A 17,184-nucleotide genomic window follows, 5' to 3' on the forward strand; every position below is an offset into this window, starting at 1 on the left:
CCCAGCATGAAAAATGCTGACATGAGAGTACCATTGGAGCCCAGGCTAGCACTACCATCTGAGCAATATAGACTCCTTTTCAAAACACAAAAAATAGGGTCTACAATATGGTTCACTTTGCCTTATAATCCTGATGGCCTGAGTTCATTCCCCATAACCCATGTAAAATGCCACATGTGGTACCATGCATCTGTAATCCCAGCATCCTTTCTGTGAGATGGGAGGCAGAGACAGAATTAGCTGGAAGTTCATGGTCCACAGAGCCTAAAGTATACAGTGTGGCACAAACAACAAAGTGGTTGAGAGCTGTTTCCTCAAAGTTGTCCTCTGCTGCACACACACAATCAACAAAAACACTGTTTTGGGCTTTAACTGTTTTGTTTTTAAAGGAGAAAAATATCTTAGTGAATTTGGGGGGTGGTGCTTATAACCATTTGTGTAAGAAAAGTATATAAGACTGAACCAAGAGTCTGATTTTTTTGTTGTTGGTTTTTTTTTTAATATTTACTTATTATGTGTACAATATTCTGTCTGTGTGTGTGCCTACAGGCCAGAAGAGGGCACCAGACCTCATTACGGATGGTTGTGAGCCACCATGTGGTTGCTGGGAATTGAACTCAGGACCTTTGGAAGAGCAGGCAATGCTCTTAACCTCTGAGCCATCTCTCCAGCCCCTTGTTTTTATTTTTCAAGACAGGGTTTCTCAGTAGCTATTGAGCCAGTCCTGGAACTTGCTTGCTCTGTACACTATGCTTGCCTTGAACTCAGAGATCTGCCTGCTTCTGCCTCCTGAGTTCTGGGATTAAAGGTCTGTGTTACCACCGCCCAGCAACTATGACTACTTGAGCATGAAGCAGAAGTAGGTGGCCAGCACAATTAGATTACATTTATAATTTGCTCAAGTGGCTGGAGAGATCACTCAGCCATTAAGAGCACTTGCTGGTCTTTCAGAGGACCAGAATTCTGTTCTAGCATTCACATAGTAGCCCACAGCATCCATGCCATCCATCCATTCTAGGGGATCTAGCGTCTTGACAGTTTCTGATGTAATATATACATGCAGGCAAAACACTTGTAAAATACAATAAATACCTTTAGAAAGAAAAGATAAGCATAAAACTATCTTTGCAGGGTATAATAGTACATACCTTAATCCCAGTGTTGGGAAGACAGAGGAAGGTGTATCTTTGAAGGCCAGCCAGGGTTATATAGTGAGCCACCCTTCCAAAAAATACTGACTAAAGAATAATCATAAAAGCTTCACTAATAAGGCAGAGAGCATTGTTAATAAGGTAAGTTTAGAAACTATGTAAAGTTACATTTCTTCTCTTTGTTTTTTCTTAAGGAATTGAATGACCTGGCCCGAGATCCTCCAGCACAGTGTTCAGCAGGTCCTGTTGGAGATGATAGTAAGTATCTGAATGGAGTTGCAGCATAACAAGACTTTCTCTTTATTTTGGGGGTGGGGTGTGTGTATGAGAGTGTGAGAGTGTCAGTTTAAGCATCACAGTTTTGCATGTGGAGGTCAGTGGACAACTTGCAGTTTGTTCCTTTCTTCTACTATGTGAGTCCCAGGATTGAACTCTGGTGGTCAAGTTTGCCTGCAGGAACTTCAGCTGCTGAGTCAGCCCTCTTACTGATATGTTAAGAGGTCATTTGCATAGGGAAAGGGGAGTCTTAACTTGTCGTTTCCCATGACAGAATATGTTTTGGTGTTTTTGTTTTTCTTGTTTTGTTTTGTTTTTGTTTGTTTGTTTGTTTTTATATGGGATTTCTCTGTATAGACCAGGCTGGCCACAAACTCAAAAGATGTACCTGCCTGCCTCTGCCTCCTGAGTGCTGGGACTAAAGACATTTGCCACTATACTTGAACAGAACTTGTTTTAAGTATACCTAATCATCTTATTATATTTTGAGCTTATTCTGGCAGCATTATCTTTGTGGTTGCTCCGGTCTCTCTACCTATCCTTTCTTTTGGATATTTTCCTGGGATAAAAGAGCTGTTAACCTGCACTTGGCTATTTTGCTCTTTAAGGAAATCATTGTATATGTTTGTATTTAACTATATTCTACTGGGTTATATGTATGAAAGCAGATATAATTATTAAATTGTTTACAGTACTGTGGGTTGAACCCAGGGCCTTGTGTATGCTAGGCAACCACTCTTATTACTGAGAAACATTCATAACTAGAGTAACTTAAAATGTATTTGTTTGTTATGTGTTGGGGGGAGTTTCTCCTACCCTGTGAGTCTCAGGCTTCAGCAAATGTCTTTACCTGCTTACTGGCCCTACTAATATTTTAATACTAGTTTAATACAGTAATACTAAATTTAATATTAAAAACAAAAAGTAGACTCATTGCCATGCAATCCTCTTGTCCCAACCTCCCCAGTGCTAGGATTCATTGTGTGAGTGTTTTTGTTTTTTGAGACAGGATTTCTCTGTGTAGCTCTGGCTGTCCTAGAACTCATTCTGTAGACCAAGCTGACCTTGAATTCACTGAGGTCTGCTTGCCTCTGCCTGTCAGGTGATAGGATTAAAGGCGTGAGAAGGCTCAGGTGTGAGTCTTTAAACCCAGATGATTTGGAATGTTTTCTTTTGGTCCAACCTCCCCCTCCCTTTTTTCCTTCTTATCCTCTCCCCCCTTTTTTTTTTCTTTTTTTCTCACTATGTTCTTCTGCCTAGTCTGGAACAGTATAGACCAGCCTGCCTTGAGTTCAGAGATAGTTTGTTTTAGCCTTCAAGTGCTAGGATTAGCCTGGTAGGAAGTGTTTAAGCATGCGAAAATTATTGATTTTTGCTTTGTTGCTATTGTAGTTTGCATTATTACACTTACCTTTGAGCAAAAATTGCTGTCCTGCAAAGTTAGGTACCCTCAAAGGGCAAATAATTTTTCAAAGTAGACTATTTAGACTTCATTTATTATAACAAAAAAAGGAAGCTGCCTGGTGGTGGTGGCTCACGCCTTTAATCGCAGAACTCAGGAGGCAGAGGCATGAGGATCTCTTGAGTTTGAGGACAGCCAGGGGTACACAGAGAAACCCTGTCTTGAAAAATCCAAAAAAAAATCTTAATATGCTACAAATGATAGCACTGAGAAAGAGAATACATACTGACTATTGTGGTGGCATGACTGTAATCCCAGAACCTGGGAAGTGTGGGCAAGAAAATTGTGAGTCCAAGGCCAGTTTGTGCTATATAGTGAGACCTTGTCTCAAGAAACAAAACTATGAGTTACCAAAAAGAGAGAGAAAAAAAAGGATGGATGATGGCTCAGCTTGCTGCTTTTCTAGAAGACCTGAGTTCAGATCCAAGTACCCAGGGATAGCTCAAATCAACCTAATTCTAGTTCTAACACCCTCCTCTGGCCTCCCAATTATCTGCATGTCACACACAGAAACATAAAACAAATTATTTTTTAAAAAGTTTCTTTAAAAAAAAAAGCCAGCTGTGGTCCCATATAGTCTCAATAATTGAGAGGCAGAGGTTACAGTGTGAGACACCCACTCCCGTTTTTTTGTTTGGTGTTTCAAGAGAGGATTTCTCTCTAGGCCTGGCTGGCCTGGAACTCAGATCTCCCATCTCTTCCTCTCAAGCGCTGGGACTAAAGGTATGTGCCATCACAGCCCCAGCTAGTGAGACCCTATTTAAGAGAGGAAAATGGTAGAGACTTGGTGTGGTGGCATGGGTTTAAATTCCTAATAGTTGAGAAATTGAGATGAGAGGATCTCAAACAATCTCTGTGAGTTCCAGGACAATCAGAAAGAACTGTTACACAAAGAAACTTAGTCTGAAAAAAGATATTGAAGCAATGTAGGCTAAGTACAACAAAATGAATAAGGTAGGAACTGGAGGGATGGTTTAGTAGGAGCATTTACTATGCAAACCTAGGATTGTAAATCAAATTCCATCACCCATGTAACAAGTCATATGTGGTCTCACCTGGCTGGGCTTATAGATAGCTATAACCTCCATCTTTGTGGAAAGCTGAGACAAGGTAGCTGGATCTTACTGGCTTGTCATTCTAACGGAAAAACATAAGCTACAGGTTTAGGAAGAGAGAATGCATTAAAACAAGGCAGAGAGCTGGGCGGTGGTGGCACGTGCTTTTAATCCCAGCACTATGAAGGCAGAGACAGGTGAGTCTCTGTGAGTTTGAAGCCAGCCTGGTTTACAAAACAAGTTCCAGGACAGCTAAAGTTCCAAGACAGTTAAACAGAGAAACCCTGTCTCGAAAAACCAAGGGGAAAAAAAAATCAAGGCAGAGAATGATAAAAAGAAAACACTTGACATAATCCTCTGACCTATACCCAGCAACCCAGCACTTAAACACACATACTTAAGAGGAGGGGCAGTAGGAAGAGAGAGATTTGTCAGTTGTTTGTGTTTTGGGTTTTATTTTTTGTTTTTGTTTTGTTTGTTTTTGTTTATGAAACTGATTATGTAACCTTGGCTTGTCAGGCACTCATTGTATAGATCAGGCTGTCTTTGAACTCCCAGAGATCCACCATTCTCTGCCTCCCAAGTGTTAGGATCAAAGATGTGCATCACTACGTCCAGTGCTTTTGCTTCAATTTTTTTTTATGTTTTATTTATTTATTTATTTATTATGTATACAACATTCCTTCCATGTATGCTTGCATGCCAGAAGAGGGCACCAGATCTCATTAAAGATGGCTGTGAGCCACCATGTGGTTGCTGGGAATTGAACTCAGGACCTCTGGAACAACAGTCAGTGCTCTTAACCTCTGAGCCATCTCTCCAGCCCTTTTGCTTCAAATTTTAATGCTCTTTTTTTTTTTACCCTTGAAGTAAGCTGAAGATACTTAATCTACTTTATTTTGTTATGAACTTGGTAAAGTGACCCTCTTGGGATCTGTGTGTTCAGACATAGGTCTCTTAAGATTGAATTGCAAACTAACAAATGTTCTTAGTATCTGTTTTAACTGCAAGGTTTCATCTGTAGCACTAAAAAGAAATTATTGAGCTGTAAAGATCACCTTTAACGCCTTTAATCCCAGCACTCGGGAGGCAGAGGCAGGCGGATCTCTGTGTTTTCGAGGCCAGCCTGGTCTACAAGAGCTAGTTCCAGGACAGGCTCTAAAAAAGCTGCAGAGAAACCCTGTCTCGGGGAAAAAAAAAAAGATCACCTTTAAAAGCTTATACAACAGATTGTAGCTTTCAGTTTCTGTAATTTGATTTGACAACCAAAGTTGTAATAGTAGTCACTTTTTTGTTTTTATTGTCCAAGTTGTTTAGGGGTGGGTATGTAGCTCAGTCATAAGAGTACTTATCTAATATGCATGAGGCCATGGTTCACTACCACCAAAGAGAAACCCTTGTTTTGCTTTGATATCATTTGAATCATGGTTAGATACTATATTGCTGTTGTTTCTCCTCATTCATATTTACAACCTAAAGAGAACCAGGAGTATAACAGAAGGAAGCCTGTTAGTGATTCCAATAGGTATTCTTACTGCTGTTGCTGTAAAGGTTCTTGAGAGCAGGACTAGTAAGATGCTCAGTGGGTAAAAGAAAGTGTTTACTACGTTTTGTCTTCCAACCCATAGTGGTAGGAGTGAACTTACTCTGTCTGAAAGTTGTCTTCTGGTCTCCACTCCTCCATACACTGTGGCGCATGCACACTGTATCCATACTTCATACACGTTCAACAATAGTATTAAGATTGTTGAAGTTCTTAATAGTATAATTCCTCTCAGAGACACTATAGTGTCTTCACTGGGGTATGGATATGAAAGACATAATTGTGATTTGAATGAAAATGGCCTCCAAAGACTCAGGGAGTAGGTAGGTGTTATTGGAGGTGTGGCCTTGGAGAAAGTGTGTCATAGGTGTGGGCTTTGAGGTTTCAGAAGCTCAAACTAGGCCCAATGTTGCTTTCTTCCTGCTGCCTGGGATTCTGGATGTAGAACTCTTCAGCCACTTCTCCAGCATCATGTCTGTGTGCCACCATGCTTCCCTTCAGGACAGCAATGAACGAAACCTCTGAACCTGTAAACCAGACCCAATTAAATGTTTTTCTTTAGAAGAGTTGCCATGGTCATGGTGTCTCTTTACAGCAGTAGAATACTAAGATAGCAGTACTACTTGAATGTTAATATTGTCCCTTTTCTATTAAAAAGGATATTCTTTCCATAATTGCAAATGTTCTAGTTGCCAACCGGTTGCCATTTCTGTTCTGTTTTACTTATTTTTCATAAATTTGATCCTAGAGCATAAAATAACACGGACAATAAAGGAACTATTTAGAAACTTGTTCTGATTTATGTTTTCTTAAGTCTTACATTATATTGATTTTATAGGCAGTGGTTGTGGGTGTTCAAACATACTTGAAGGTAAAAAGGACAACTTGTAGGAATTGGTTCTTTTTTCCTTGTACCTTGTGTGTCCCAGGGATCAAACTTAGAATGTCAACCCTGGTGAGGGGTGTTTTCACCTGTTGAACTATCTTGCTGGCCTTGTTTTTGTCTTGAGACTTTTTTCCCTCTGGTAGCTCGGGTTGAGCCTGAATTCTTGAGTAATCTTTCTGCTTGAGCCTCTCCCACCTGCTGAGCCATCTGAACTGTTTCCTTTTCTCCCTTCTTCCTTCCTGTGTGTAGCAGGACTAGGGATTGAGCCTATAACCTTGCACCTGCCAGACTAGTGCTCTACCATTAAAGCCACATCACCAGCCTCTTAATTTCTTCTTAAATCTGGTGTATGATTTTTAGCAAAAAGAAAGGCTTGCTTTCAGAAGGCTAGCAACAAAGAATTAATACTTAGCTGCTAGAAAATTTTATGCTTGAAACATCAGTGTTTTGAAATTCTTATTTAAATGCTTTATTTTCTGATTCTTGGAACTTGACCTGGACTACAATAGACAGATTTAAATTACATAAGAGGATTATGTAGAAGGGTACAACTTTTTTTTTGGTTTTTCGAGACAGGATTTCTCTGCAGCTTTTTTTTTTTAGAGCCTGTCCTGGAACTAGCTCTTGTAGACCAGGCTGGCCTCGAACTCACAGAGATCCACCTGCCTCTGCCTCCCGAGTGCTGGGATTAAAGGCGTGCGCCACCACCGCCCGGCAGAAGGGTACAACTTAAAACAGATCTAGTTGTTTATTTGATTATTATACTACCTGATAGTGATTTAAGCTTTATTGGTATTGGGTTTTTTGTTTAAATTTTTTAATTTATTTATTCTTATTTTAGGTGAATTTATGTCTTTGTGTGTGAGGGTGTTAGATCTTGGAATTACAGTTGTTAGCTGCATGTGGGTGCTGGGAATTGAACCCTGGTTCAGGAAGAGTACCAGAACTCTTTAACCACTGAGCCATCTCTCCAGCCCCTGTTAATTTCTTTTTTTTTTTTAATTGAGGCAGGGTCTTAACTGTGTAGCTCTGACTGGCCTGGCATTAGTTGTTTGTATCAAAAGTTTTTAACAAAAGTCAAAAAGATCCTCCTGCCCCTTCCTTTTTAGTACTAAGATTAAAGGTAATTTTGTTGTTATTGTTGTTGTGGCTGGGAATGTAGCTCAGTTGGTAAAGTACTTAAGTAGTATGTTTGAACCTCAGGACTACATAAACTGGTTGTGGTGTCACATGCCATCATAGAGGTGGAAAGATCATCCTCTGCAGTTTCAAGCCAGCCCGGAATGCATGAGACCCTGTCTGAAAATGTAAAAATATTGGGAGCTGAAGAGATGGTTCCTAAGTTAAGAGTACTGGTTGCTCTTTCTGAAATTCAGTTCCCATTACCCTCTTGGTGGCTCACAGCTGTCTGTAACTTCAGGTCCAGGGAATCTTGGGTCCTTTCCTGGCCTCCTGGGCATTGCATGCATGTGGTGCACACACATACATTCAGACAAAACACCCATTGCCACTTATTTGTAGGGCTTCAGGAATTGTACCTGACTGGGGTCTTAAATGAAGAAAATACAAACATATGGAAACAGTAAGAAAGAAAGATTGGGTGCACTGAACTTTCTGATGCAGAAACCACCGTACTCAAGAAGCTCAGTGTGTTCATTGTATAGTTAAAATGGAAAATGGGGTTATTACATACAGCTGAAGAAGGCAGGGCTATTACATACAGATAAGCAAGGAGGCAAAATTTATGTTGTACTACCAAACACTGAAGCAAGTTTAGCTAATCTCTGTAGGAGAAGTAGTTGTAGGGGAGTAGTCTTTGAGCTGTAATCATCCAGGAGAGAAAGTTACAGTGGGCATTTTCTGTACACACGATAATCTGCACACTGACCAGAAAACAGCTTTGCCAATTCTCTGAGCCTCATCCAGAGGGGAAGGCTTTGCCATTTTCCCATGGGTCTGAAGCTTTGGATTTCTTGACGTGGTTGTATGCACGCCAACGACACATTTCCACTCAGAATTTCACTCATTCAGGGTTTCCTTTACTCCCCACTGAAAACAAAAGGAAAAGTTAAAAAAGACATCAATCTTTCTGAGCTGAGATGATGCTTAGTTCCAATGTGTGTGCACATCCTATGATGAAATATGTGGAGGACAGCGAGCAGCTTGGGACTCCTGGGAATCAAACTCATGTCAGGCTTGATAGCTCCTGTTGAGCATCTTGCTGGCCTCAAGAAAAATGTGTGGGTTTGGGGCTGGAGAGATGGCTCAGAGGTTAAGAACATTGCCTGCTCTTCCAAAGGTCCTGAGTTCAATTCCCAGCAACCACATGGTGGCTCACAACCATCTGTAATGAGGTCTGGTGCCCTCTTCTGGCCTGCAGACATACACTCAGACAGAATATTGTATACATAATAAATAAATTAAAAAAAAATGTGTGGGTTCTCTTGTGTTGTTGGTGATTTTATTGTGTTTTCGATCGTGGTGTTGTATGTGAGCTTGGTGTGTATGTACTCAAGTGTAAGTGTTCAGAGACCAGAAGAGGTTATCGGGTCCTCTGGCGCAGCCACCTGATTCAGGTGCTGGGAGCCAAACTCTGGTCTGCAAAAGTAGTGTACATGGTTAACCGCCAAACCATCTCTCTAGCCTCTCCACCTATTTTTAAATTGGCTGTCCGTTTTTGTTTTGTTTTAGTGTATGTATTTGGTTTTTCAAGACAGGCTTTTTTTTTTATTATTTATTATGTATACAGATTTATTATATGTCCCTGCAGGCCAGAAGAGGGCACCAGGTCTCATTACAGATGGTTATGAGCCATCATGTGGTTGCTGGGAATTGAACTCAGAACCTCTGGAAGAACAGTCAGTGCTCTTAGCCTCTGAGCCATCTCTCCAGCCCAAGACAGGCTTTTTCCATAACAGCCCTGGCTGTCCTGGATCTCAGGCTGGATTCTAAGTCAGAGATCTTCCTGCCTCTCTGCCTCCTGAGTGCTGGGATTAAAGGCACCCTGCTCAGCTGTCTGCCTGTTTTTATTTGTGTGTGTGTGTGTGTGTGTGTGTGTGTGTGTGTATGTATTTTTCAGTGGTTTGAGATCACAACTGATTTAGTTTTCATCCTGCCTGTAGAAAATAGTCATTGGACTGGAGAGATGACTCAGCATTAAGAACACTGGCTGCTCTTAAATTCCCAGCACCCACATGGCAGCTCACAACTGTCTATAACTCCAGTTTCAGGGGATTTGAAACCCTCACACCATGTCCATAAAATAAAATTAAGTAAATTGTAAAAAGAAAATAGTCATTATTGCCAGGCAGTAGTGGTACATTCCTTTAAACCCAGCACTCGCGTAGCAGAGGCAGATGGATCTCTGTGAGGAGCTGTTAGAGAAACCCTGTGGTGGAGGTGAGTCATTACCATACTGTTTATAAATGAACTTTGATGTTTGTTGTAGTCTCTCACCACCCCATTCTCCCCTTTCACCCCAGACAGGGTTTCTCTGTGTGGCCCTGGCTGTCCTGGAACTCGCTCTGTAGACCATTTGCCACCCACCTCTGCCTGTGTGTGCTGGGATTAAAGTTGTGAGCCACAACTGCCTGGCATAAATGAACTTTGATTAGATAGGTGTGATAGGTTTCTACAGAATAGGTGTGATATGGATATCTTTAACATGATAGTTTTCTTTTTCTTGTTCTTTTTCAGTGTTTCATTGGCAGGCTACAATAATGGGGCCAGTAAGTATTCACTTTAATTCCTTAATACTTACTTTATGTAATTTATTCATTTTAAATCTCACTTTCTTATCATCAACAGAATGACAGCCCCTATCAGGGTGGAGTGTTTTTCTTGACAATTCATTTCCCAACAGATTACCCCTTCAAACCACCTAAGGTATTTGGAATATGATAATTGCTTTTAATATGCGCTGTATTAAGCTAGTAAATCAATTACAAGGATTTCTTTTTCTTTAGGTTGCATTTACAACAAGAATTTATCATCCAAATATTAACAGTAATGGCAGCATTTGTCTTGATATTCTACGATCACAGTGGTCTCCAGCACTAACTATTTCAAAAGGTAATGGAATAGTTGTTTGATGTCAAGGTGAAATAATTGATTTTATTGTTTATTGGTTTATCTTTTTAAAAATTATATGTTTTTCAAATTTATGTGTGAGTGTTTTGCATTAATGTATGTATTTGTACTGTGTATGTGCCTGGTTCCCCCAGAGGCCAGAAGAGAGTGTTGAATCACCTTTTATTGGAGTTAGAGTTGTGAGCATGTGCCACAGTACCATGTAGGTACTGGGAATTGAACCTGGGTCTTGAGTGGCTAGCGGTCCTAACTGCATAGCTGTCTTTCCAGCCCCAGTTTATTTCTTTTATAACTCTTGTTTCATATTCCCCCCCCCCCTCTCAAAATTTTATTTGCCTGCATGTATGTCAGTGTGAGGGTGTCAGGTGTCAGATCTTGGAGTTAGATGGTTGTTAGCTGCCATGTGGGTGCTGGGAATTGAACCTGGCTTCCCTGGAAGAGAAGTCAGTGCTCTTAACTGCTGTGCCATCTCTTCAGCCCCCACTCCTGTTTCTTTTGAAATCTTCATTAGTCTGTAGTAGTATTTGTTGATACAGTAGAAAGGGATTGAGTAGGTAGAAGCCTGTTGTAGTGGTATGTACACTGTAATCCTATATTTGAGAAATGGGCGCAGAATGATTGGTATTAGTTCAAAATTATTCTTGCACAACAAATTTTACACTGGGTTGATATAGAGTGAAGTACTGCCTTAAAAGTGTAAATAAGCCAGCTGCCACTGAGAAGGTGAATGATCATGTGATTGTTTGACTTTATTTACTTATTAATGTATGTGGGGTGGGGTGCAAAAAGCACTGCATATAGATCAAAGGCCAACTCATGAAGTTCGTTATCTCCTTCGCTTTTGGGTTCCAGGAATCAAACTTAGCTTGGCAGTCTGTTCAGGCTTTTACCTGCTAAGCCATTTCACTGGTGCCCTGTTTATTTTTGCTGTCTTTCTCTGTAGTCTAGACTGGTTTCCACTTGTGGTAATGTGCCTGCCTTAGTTTCTGTAGTGTGGGAATTACAAGTGTGAACTACTGGTACCTGGCTAAAATTTATTTCATTTTTGAGACAATTTCTTCTATTCTGAGCTGTTCTTGAAGTTTCCTTGTATTGGAGGGTGATGTCAGACAACTAATTTTGTCTGTTGCTGGAAATTTGACAGCTGATTTTCTCTAAACTTGAGCTTTTAAAAATTGAAGTTCACTGGCACTGACAAGTGTTCTCAATCTAGGGTCTAGAAGAGCTTTTGTTCTGCTAATAACTGAACTCAGAACAGAATCTCATGCACATTGTGCAAGCTTTCCATCATTAAGTTACCTACATTCCCAGTTCTATTCTTAACATTAGTTAGCATCTCAGGTTGATTGGGGGGCATTGTTTGTTCTTCCCTTGGAAACAGGGTCTCACTATACAGCCTTGGTCAGCCTTGAACTCACAGAGATCCAACTCTACCTATCCCTGCCTCCTGAGTGCTGCCCAGCTTCTCATGTTTAAGCCCTTTGCTTTGGTCTTCTACTAACATATACTTTTTTTTTTTTTAATACCCTAGTACTTTTGTCCATCTGTTCTCTGTTGTGTGATCCCAATCCAGATGATCCTTTAGTGCCTGAGATTGCTCGGATCTACAAAACAGATAGAGAAAAGTAAGTATCCCATGTCAGGTGTGGGGTGGAACTGTCTCAAAACTTCCTTAAAACGTTGGTGTATGGACTGAATGTTTAAGACAAACTCTACAAGGAATACATGAAAGGATTTTGTTTTTACTTGGGGCAGGGTTTGTTTTTTGAGACAGAGTTTCTCAGAGTAACGGTCCTCACTGTTCTGGAACTTGCTTTGTAGACCAGGCTGGCCTCGAACTCATCATTTTTGCTTTTAGGTATTGTTCAGTGAGATTATGATAGGAACCATATAGGAGAACTTAGATGTTTTTTGTTTTGTTCTATTTTTTACTGTTGGAGACAATGTTTCTCTTGTGTAGCCCTGACCACCCTGGCTCAGACAAGCTTGGCCTTGAATGCAGAGATCTGTGCCACTAGGCAGTGGTGGCGCACACCCTTGATGTGAACACTGGGGGCAGAAGCAGGTATATCTCTGTGAGTTTGAGGCCAGCCTAGTCTACAGAGAGAGTTCCAGGACAGTCAGGGCTACACAAAGAGACCCTGTCTTGTCAAAACAAAACAAAAAGTAACAACCCATAAGCAGATAGCTGACTGTGTAGTTCATCCCTTTGATCTCAGTTCTTTGAAGCAGGGACAGGTGGATCCCTTTTGAGTAAGACCCTATTTCTTAACTAATTAGAAACAAAGTATTACATGATTACTTAAAATATGTTGTATTAGAAAATTCATAGAAATAGATAGGCAAAATATTGAAGTAGGAGAATTGTGAATTTGATACCTATCTCAGAAACAACAGAATCAAAAAACAAAATCATAAATAACAAAAATCATAGATTATTGATTGGGTTTTGTTGGTGATAGTGATGTTAATGGAGCTACATTAGGAATGGGGGATTCTGGCACTAATTCTTAAAAGTGTTTTGTTTTATGTCTGAGTAGCGTCTATAATCATGTGTTTTGGCAGAATTTTAAAAATTTTAAATTATTGTGTGTGTGCTTGTTGCCTGCATATTTGTTCAGAGGCCAGAAGAGGGCATCAGATTCCCTAGAACTGTCATTAGATGGGTGTAAAGTACCATGTAAGTGATCCTCTGAAGAGCAGCTGGTGATCTTTAACTGCTGAGTCATCAGTCTGCCGTTTTCCAGACCCTGCAGCTTAATTTTTACTTAATTTTTTTATTTTGGGGGCAGAGTTTCACTAAAAAGTCTTGGCTGTCCTGGAACTCACAAATCTACCTGCCCCTACCTCCCAAATATTGTAGCTAAAGGTGTATGTCCCCAAACATTAGCTGCATTTATTTTGGTTTTGTGTGGGTTTTTTTTGTTTTGTTTTTGTCTTTTGAGACAGGGTTTCTCTGTGTAGCTTTATTACCTGCCCTGAAACTCACTATGTAGACCAGACTGGCCTCAAACTCAGATTTGCCTACTGCTTTGTTTTGGTTGTTTTTGAAATAAGAGTCTCACTGTGCTGTCCAAGCTGGTTTTTTAATTCCTGTAATAGAATGACCTTTCTGCCTTTCAGTCTCTTTGGTAGCTGAGGCTATAGGATATCCTGTCAAACTGTGTACACACATATGTACACATTTTGAAACAGAATCTAGCTATGTAGCCTTTGCTGCCACATTCACTGTCTTCTTATCTCAACCTCCCAAATGCCAGATTTTCAGGTGTGAGCTATCATGCCTAATGATTCATTCCTATTCCTTTGTCCTCTCTTTTTTGGTTTGTTGTTTTGTGATGGTCTCATGTAGCTGAGGCTAGCCTCATGATTCCCTGTGTAACTGTCTTTACCCCGAGTACTATTCTTCTAGACTTTTACAGCCTTCCCTGTTACTGGAATGTTTTTATGGAACAATTTTTTTATTATATAAATTCTTGAAGTAAGCCGTGCCAAATAATTGTTTTATTAATATAAAGGAAGGTATTGTGTCATTCTATTTCTTTGTAGGGTTTTATTTGGTTTTGTTTAGAGACAGGGTCTCACTATGTACCTTTGGCTGGCCTGCAGCTTGGAATTTGTAGACCAAGGTATCCTTCAATTCACAGGTATATCTACTTGCCTCTGCCTTCCAATTGCTGGAACCAAAGAAGTGCAACACCATACAAACTTCATTGTAATTTTTATGTTTACTTTATGTGTATGAATAGGTGAAAGAACTGGAGTTACAGATGGTTGTGACCTACCATGCAGGAGCTAGGAACAGAATGAAGTCCTCCTTAAGAGCAGCAAGTCTCTAGCTCCCTTATTGTATTTTTGTGAGACAAGAGTCTATGTAGTACAGGCTGGTCTTATTCTTTTTTTATTTTTATGTGTTGTTTGAGACAATTTTTGGAAATTACTGTCTTAGTCTCCCCTCTTAGCTCATTATTCCATTTAAATTACTGTTAAATGATTTTAAGAACCATATAATGTAGAATTACATAGTCAAAAAAATCTTAAGGTGTATTGGCACATACCATAGCCCTCCAAAGGTAGGAAGACTACAAGTTTAAGGTTGCCTTTGGCTGCACTGAGTTGAACGTCAGTCAGAAACATAGGATGGAAGCCAGATGTTGGTGGCACACGACTTTAATTCCAGCACTCAGGAGCAAAGGGAGTCAGATCTCTTGAGTTTCCCAACCTGGTCTACAAATCTACTAATTGAGTTCCAGGACAGCCAAAGATATCAGCAAATTCTAAACTTGACTTGAGTCCTCTAGATACTGCATTTATAGGAAATTGTTTCGGTTTTTATAGCAGTGTCTCACTGTATTATGAATACAGGCTTATTTGTAAATTAGAGGTAAATCTAGGTCATGGTACATCCCTGTAATGGCAGCACCCCAGAGGATTGCCTCAAGTTTGAGGCCATCCATCCTAGTTTTAGATAGTCCAAGGCCAGCCATGGCTCTGAAGTGAGACCCTAGCTCAAAAAGGGGGGTGGGACTGAGAGAGTAAGGGGAGTATGTGTGAAAGAAATTGGAGGGGAAGAGGTGATTTTGCTTTAGTGTTTTCAGTTATTGCCCTAAAATTACTAATTGGGATAATGAATGAAATGTGTTGCTCATTGACTCCTTACCTATCTTAAGCCAAGTTCTCTTTGTGTGTGTACAGGTACAACAGAATAGCTCGGGAATGGACTCAGAAGTATGCGATGTAATTAAAGAAATTATTGGATAACCTCTACAAATAAAGCTAGGGGAACTCTGAAAGAGAAAGTCCTTTTGATTTCCATTTGACTGCTTTCTATGAGCCCACGCCTCATCTTCCCCTGTGCACATGTTTACCTGACACAGCAGTGCTGCGTGTTGTACATACTTGGAACAACAAACTAGAAATACTGTACTTCTGTACCAACATTGCCTCCTAGCAGAGAAGTGTGTGTGTGAGAAGCCAGTTCTCCGGGCATAACCTAGGTGTGAGACTAAAAGCTTTCCTTATTGACCTAAATTTGGATAATGGCAAGATGTGAGGGGTAGTGGGTACACAGTGTTTGCTTATGGGAGGAAAAAAGCTCCAGTGACCCGTAGGAGATTGTTTTTAAGTGGAACCCATCTAATCTCAAACAGTCATAAAAAGCACGGTGAAGAACATGAAGCTGTTTCTGTATTCATTTCACCCTGAAGGACCTACAACTTAGGTGAATGTTATGACCGAACAGATTAGACTCTGCCTACATGCTGTATTTAAGGTCTGAGTTTGACTGGTCAGCATTTAAATGGACTGGAGCTGTTAGTACATAAAGTGTGGTGGACTTTGTTCCCAACACTTTCACATCTCCCTGCCCTTTCAGCCTTCTTCCTTTTAGCCCCTTTCCATAATCATTTGGTTTGTATGTGGTTTCTCAGTTAATACATAGCTAATAGCTCTTATTTTTCTTATGTTTTTAACTGCTTTAGGCCTATTTCGATGTAAGGGTGAAAATTCATTTGATGGAAATACTTGTGTATATTTAAAGACCCAGTTGCTCCTCTGGAGCTTGTACGTTCAAGAATGATTAATCTGTGTAATAAACTGATTACTACAGTCATTACATATAATTTTGTGTGAATAGGCTTTTTGATTTAAAAAGTTTGTCTAGTTAAGATTAGTGGTGGATTTTTTCCTCAGCCCTGAAATGTTTTCATTTATATTTGTTGCATTTCAAAATCATGAAACAATTCCAGTTTACATAGTTAAAAAAAAATGAGAGTAATTTTATTAAATAAGATAGAGGCATAAGCTCAAAGGCATTTTCATGAAACTTATGTGCACCATTCCAGGAACATGACTGTTAAACTAAATAAATTTGCTTTGTTATGAAACTGAGCAGCATTTCACCAAAACTTTGTGATAGTCTCTTGGTACATAGGACATAGAACACAAAGGTGTTGCTGTTTAATAAGTTAAGCCTCTGCGATTGTAATCATAAAAGAATAACTGACCAAACCTGGGAAACATGAGCACAATCTTGTATTGGAGAGTCTACATAATTACTTTGCACTAACATTTGCAGGATGTTCATTGGTTTTAAATTGTACTGTATGTGGCTTTTTGAAGTCTTCCCTTGACTCTAGTAAAATGTAGTTTGAAATTTGTAAACTGTTACCCAGAAACATACGTGTGAACTAGGCAAGTTACCTGCCCTCACCCCTTTCCTAATCTAACTGTAAACCCGGCCAGCCTGAAGGCCCTGGCTGATGCTCTCTAGTCATCAGCTTCTTTGAAATGCATCTTTACACTCTTGCACAAAAAATGAGGAATAAATGTCCACTGCTTTTGGTTTTAAACTTGTTCCCCTGTCTCATCTCTCAGTGTCACTGTTCTCCATCTCAGCCTGTCTGCTAAAAATCTCTCGGTTAGCAGCTGGCAGCTTACAAACATTGCAGGAATGCTATGTTACTGGTTGTGAGAGAAAGATTTTTTGTTTGGTTGGTTTTGGTTTTTAGAGACAGGGTTTCTTTGTAGCTTTGGAGCCTGGCCTGGAACTCAACTCTGTAGACCAGGCTGGCTTCGAACTCAAAAGAGATCCGCCTGCCTCTCCCTCCTGAGTGCTGGGATTAAAGGCATACGCTACCATTGCCCGGCTGAGAGAAAGATTTAGGCTTGAAGTCTAACCAGAAATCACCATGTATCATTACTATTATAGGCAGATGGAAATT

The 17,184-nt window shown here is 40.1% G+C and overlaps 1 protein-coding gene across 1 annotated transcript in view; it reads left to right on the top strand.

Annotated features, from left to right (window-relative positions):
- Positions 1–16,812, top strand: part of Ube2d2 (ubiquitin conjugating enzyme E2 D2) — a 38,017-nt gene extending 21,205 nt beyond the window's left edge. Inside the window, exons 2-7 of the mRNA XM_038329858.1 lie at positions 1,346–1,409; positions 10,070–10,101; positions 10,181–10,258; positions 10,339–10,444; positions 11,994–12,087; positions 15,158–16,812. Of these exons, the coding sequence (XP_038185786.1) occupies positions 1,346–1,409; positions 10,070–10,101; positions 10,181–10,258; positions 10,339–10,444; positions 11,994–12,087; positions 15,158–15,203 (420 nt within the window). The 3' untranslated portion in view covers positions 15,204–16,812. The remainder of the gene's footprint in view (positions 1–1,345; positions 1,410–10,069; positions 10,102–10,180; positions 10,259–10,338; positions 10,445–11,993; positions 12,088–15,157) is intronic.
- Positions 16,813–17,184: the final 372 nt, after the last annotated feature.

Source organism: Arvicola amphibius, chromosome 5 (assembly GCF_903992535.2).
Source record: "Arvicola amphibius chromosome 5, mArvAmp1.2, whole genome shotgun sequence".
NCBI classification, from domain to species: domain Eukaryota; kingdom Metazoa; phylum Chordata; class Mammalia; order Rodentia; family Cricetidae; genus Arvicola; species Arvicola amphibius.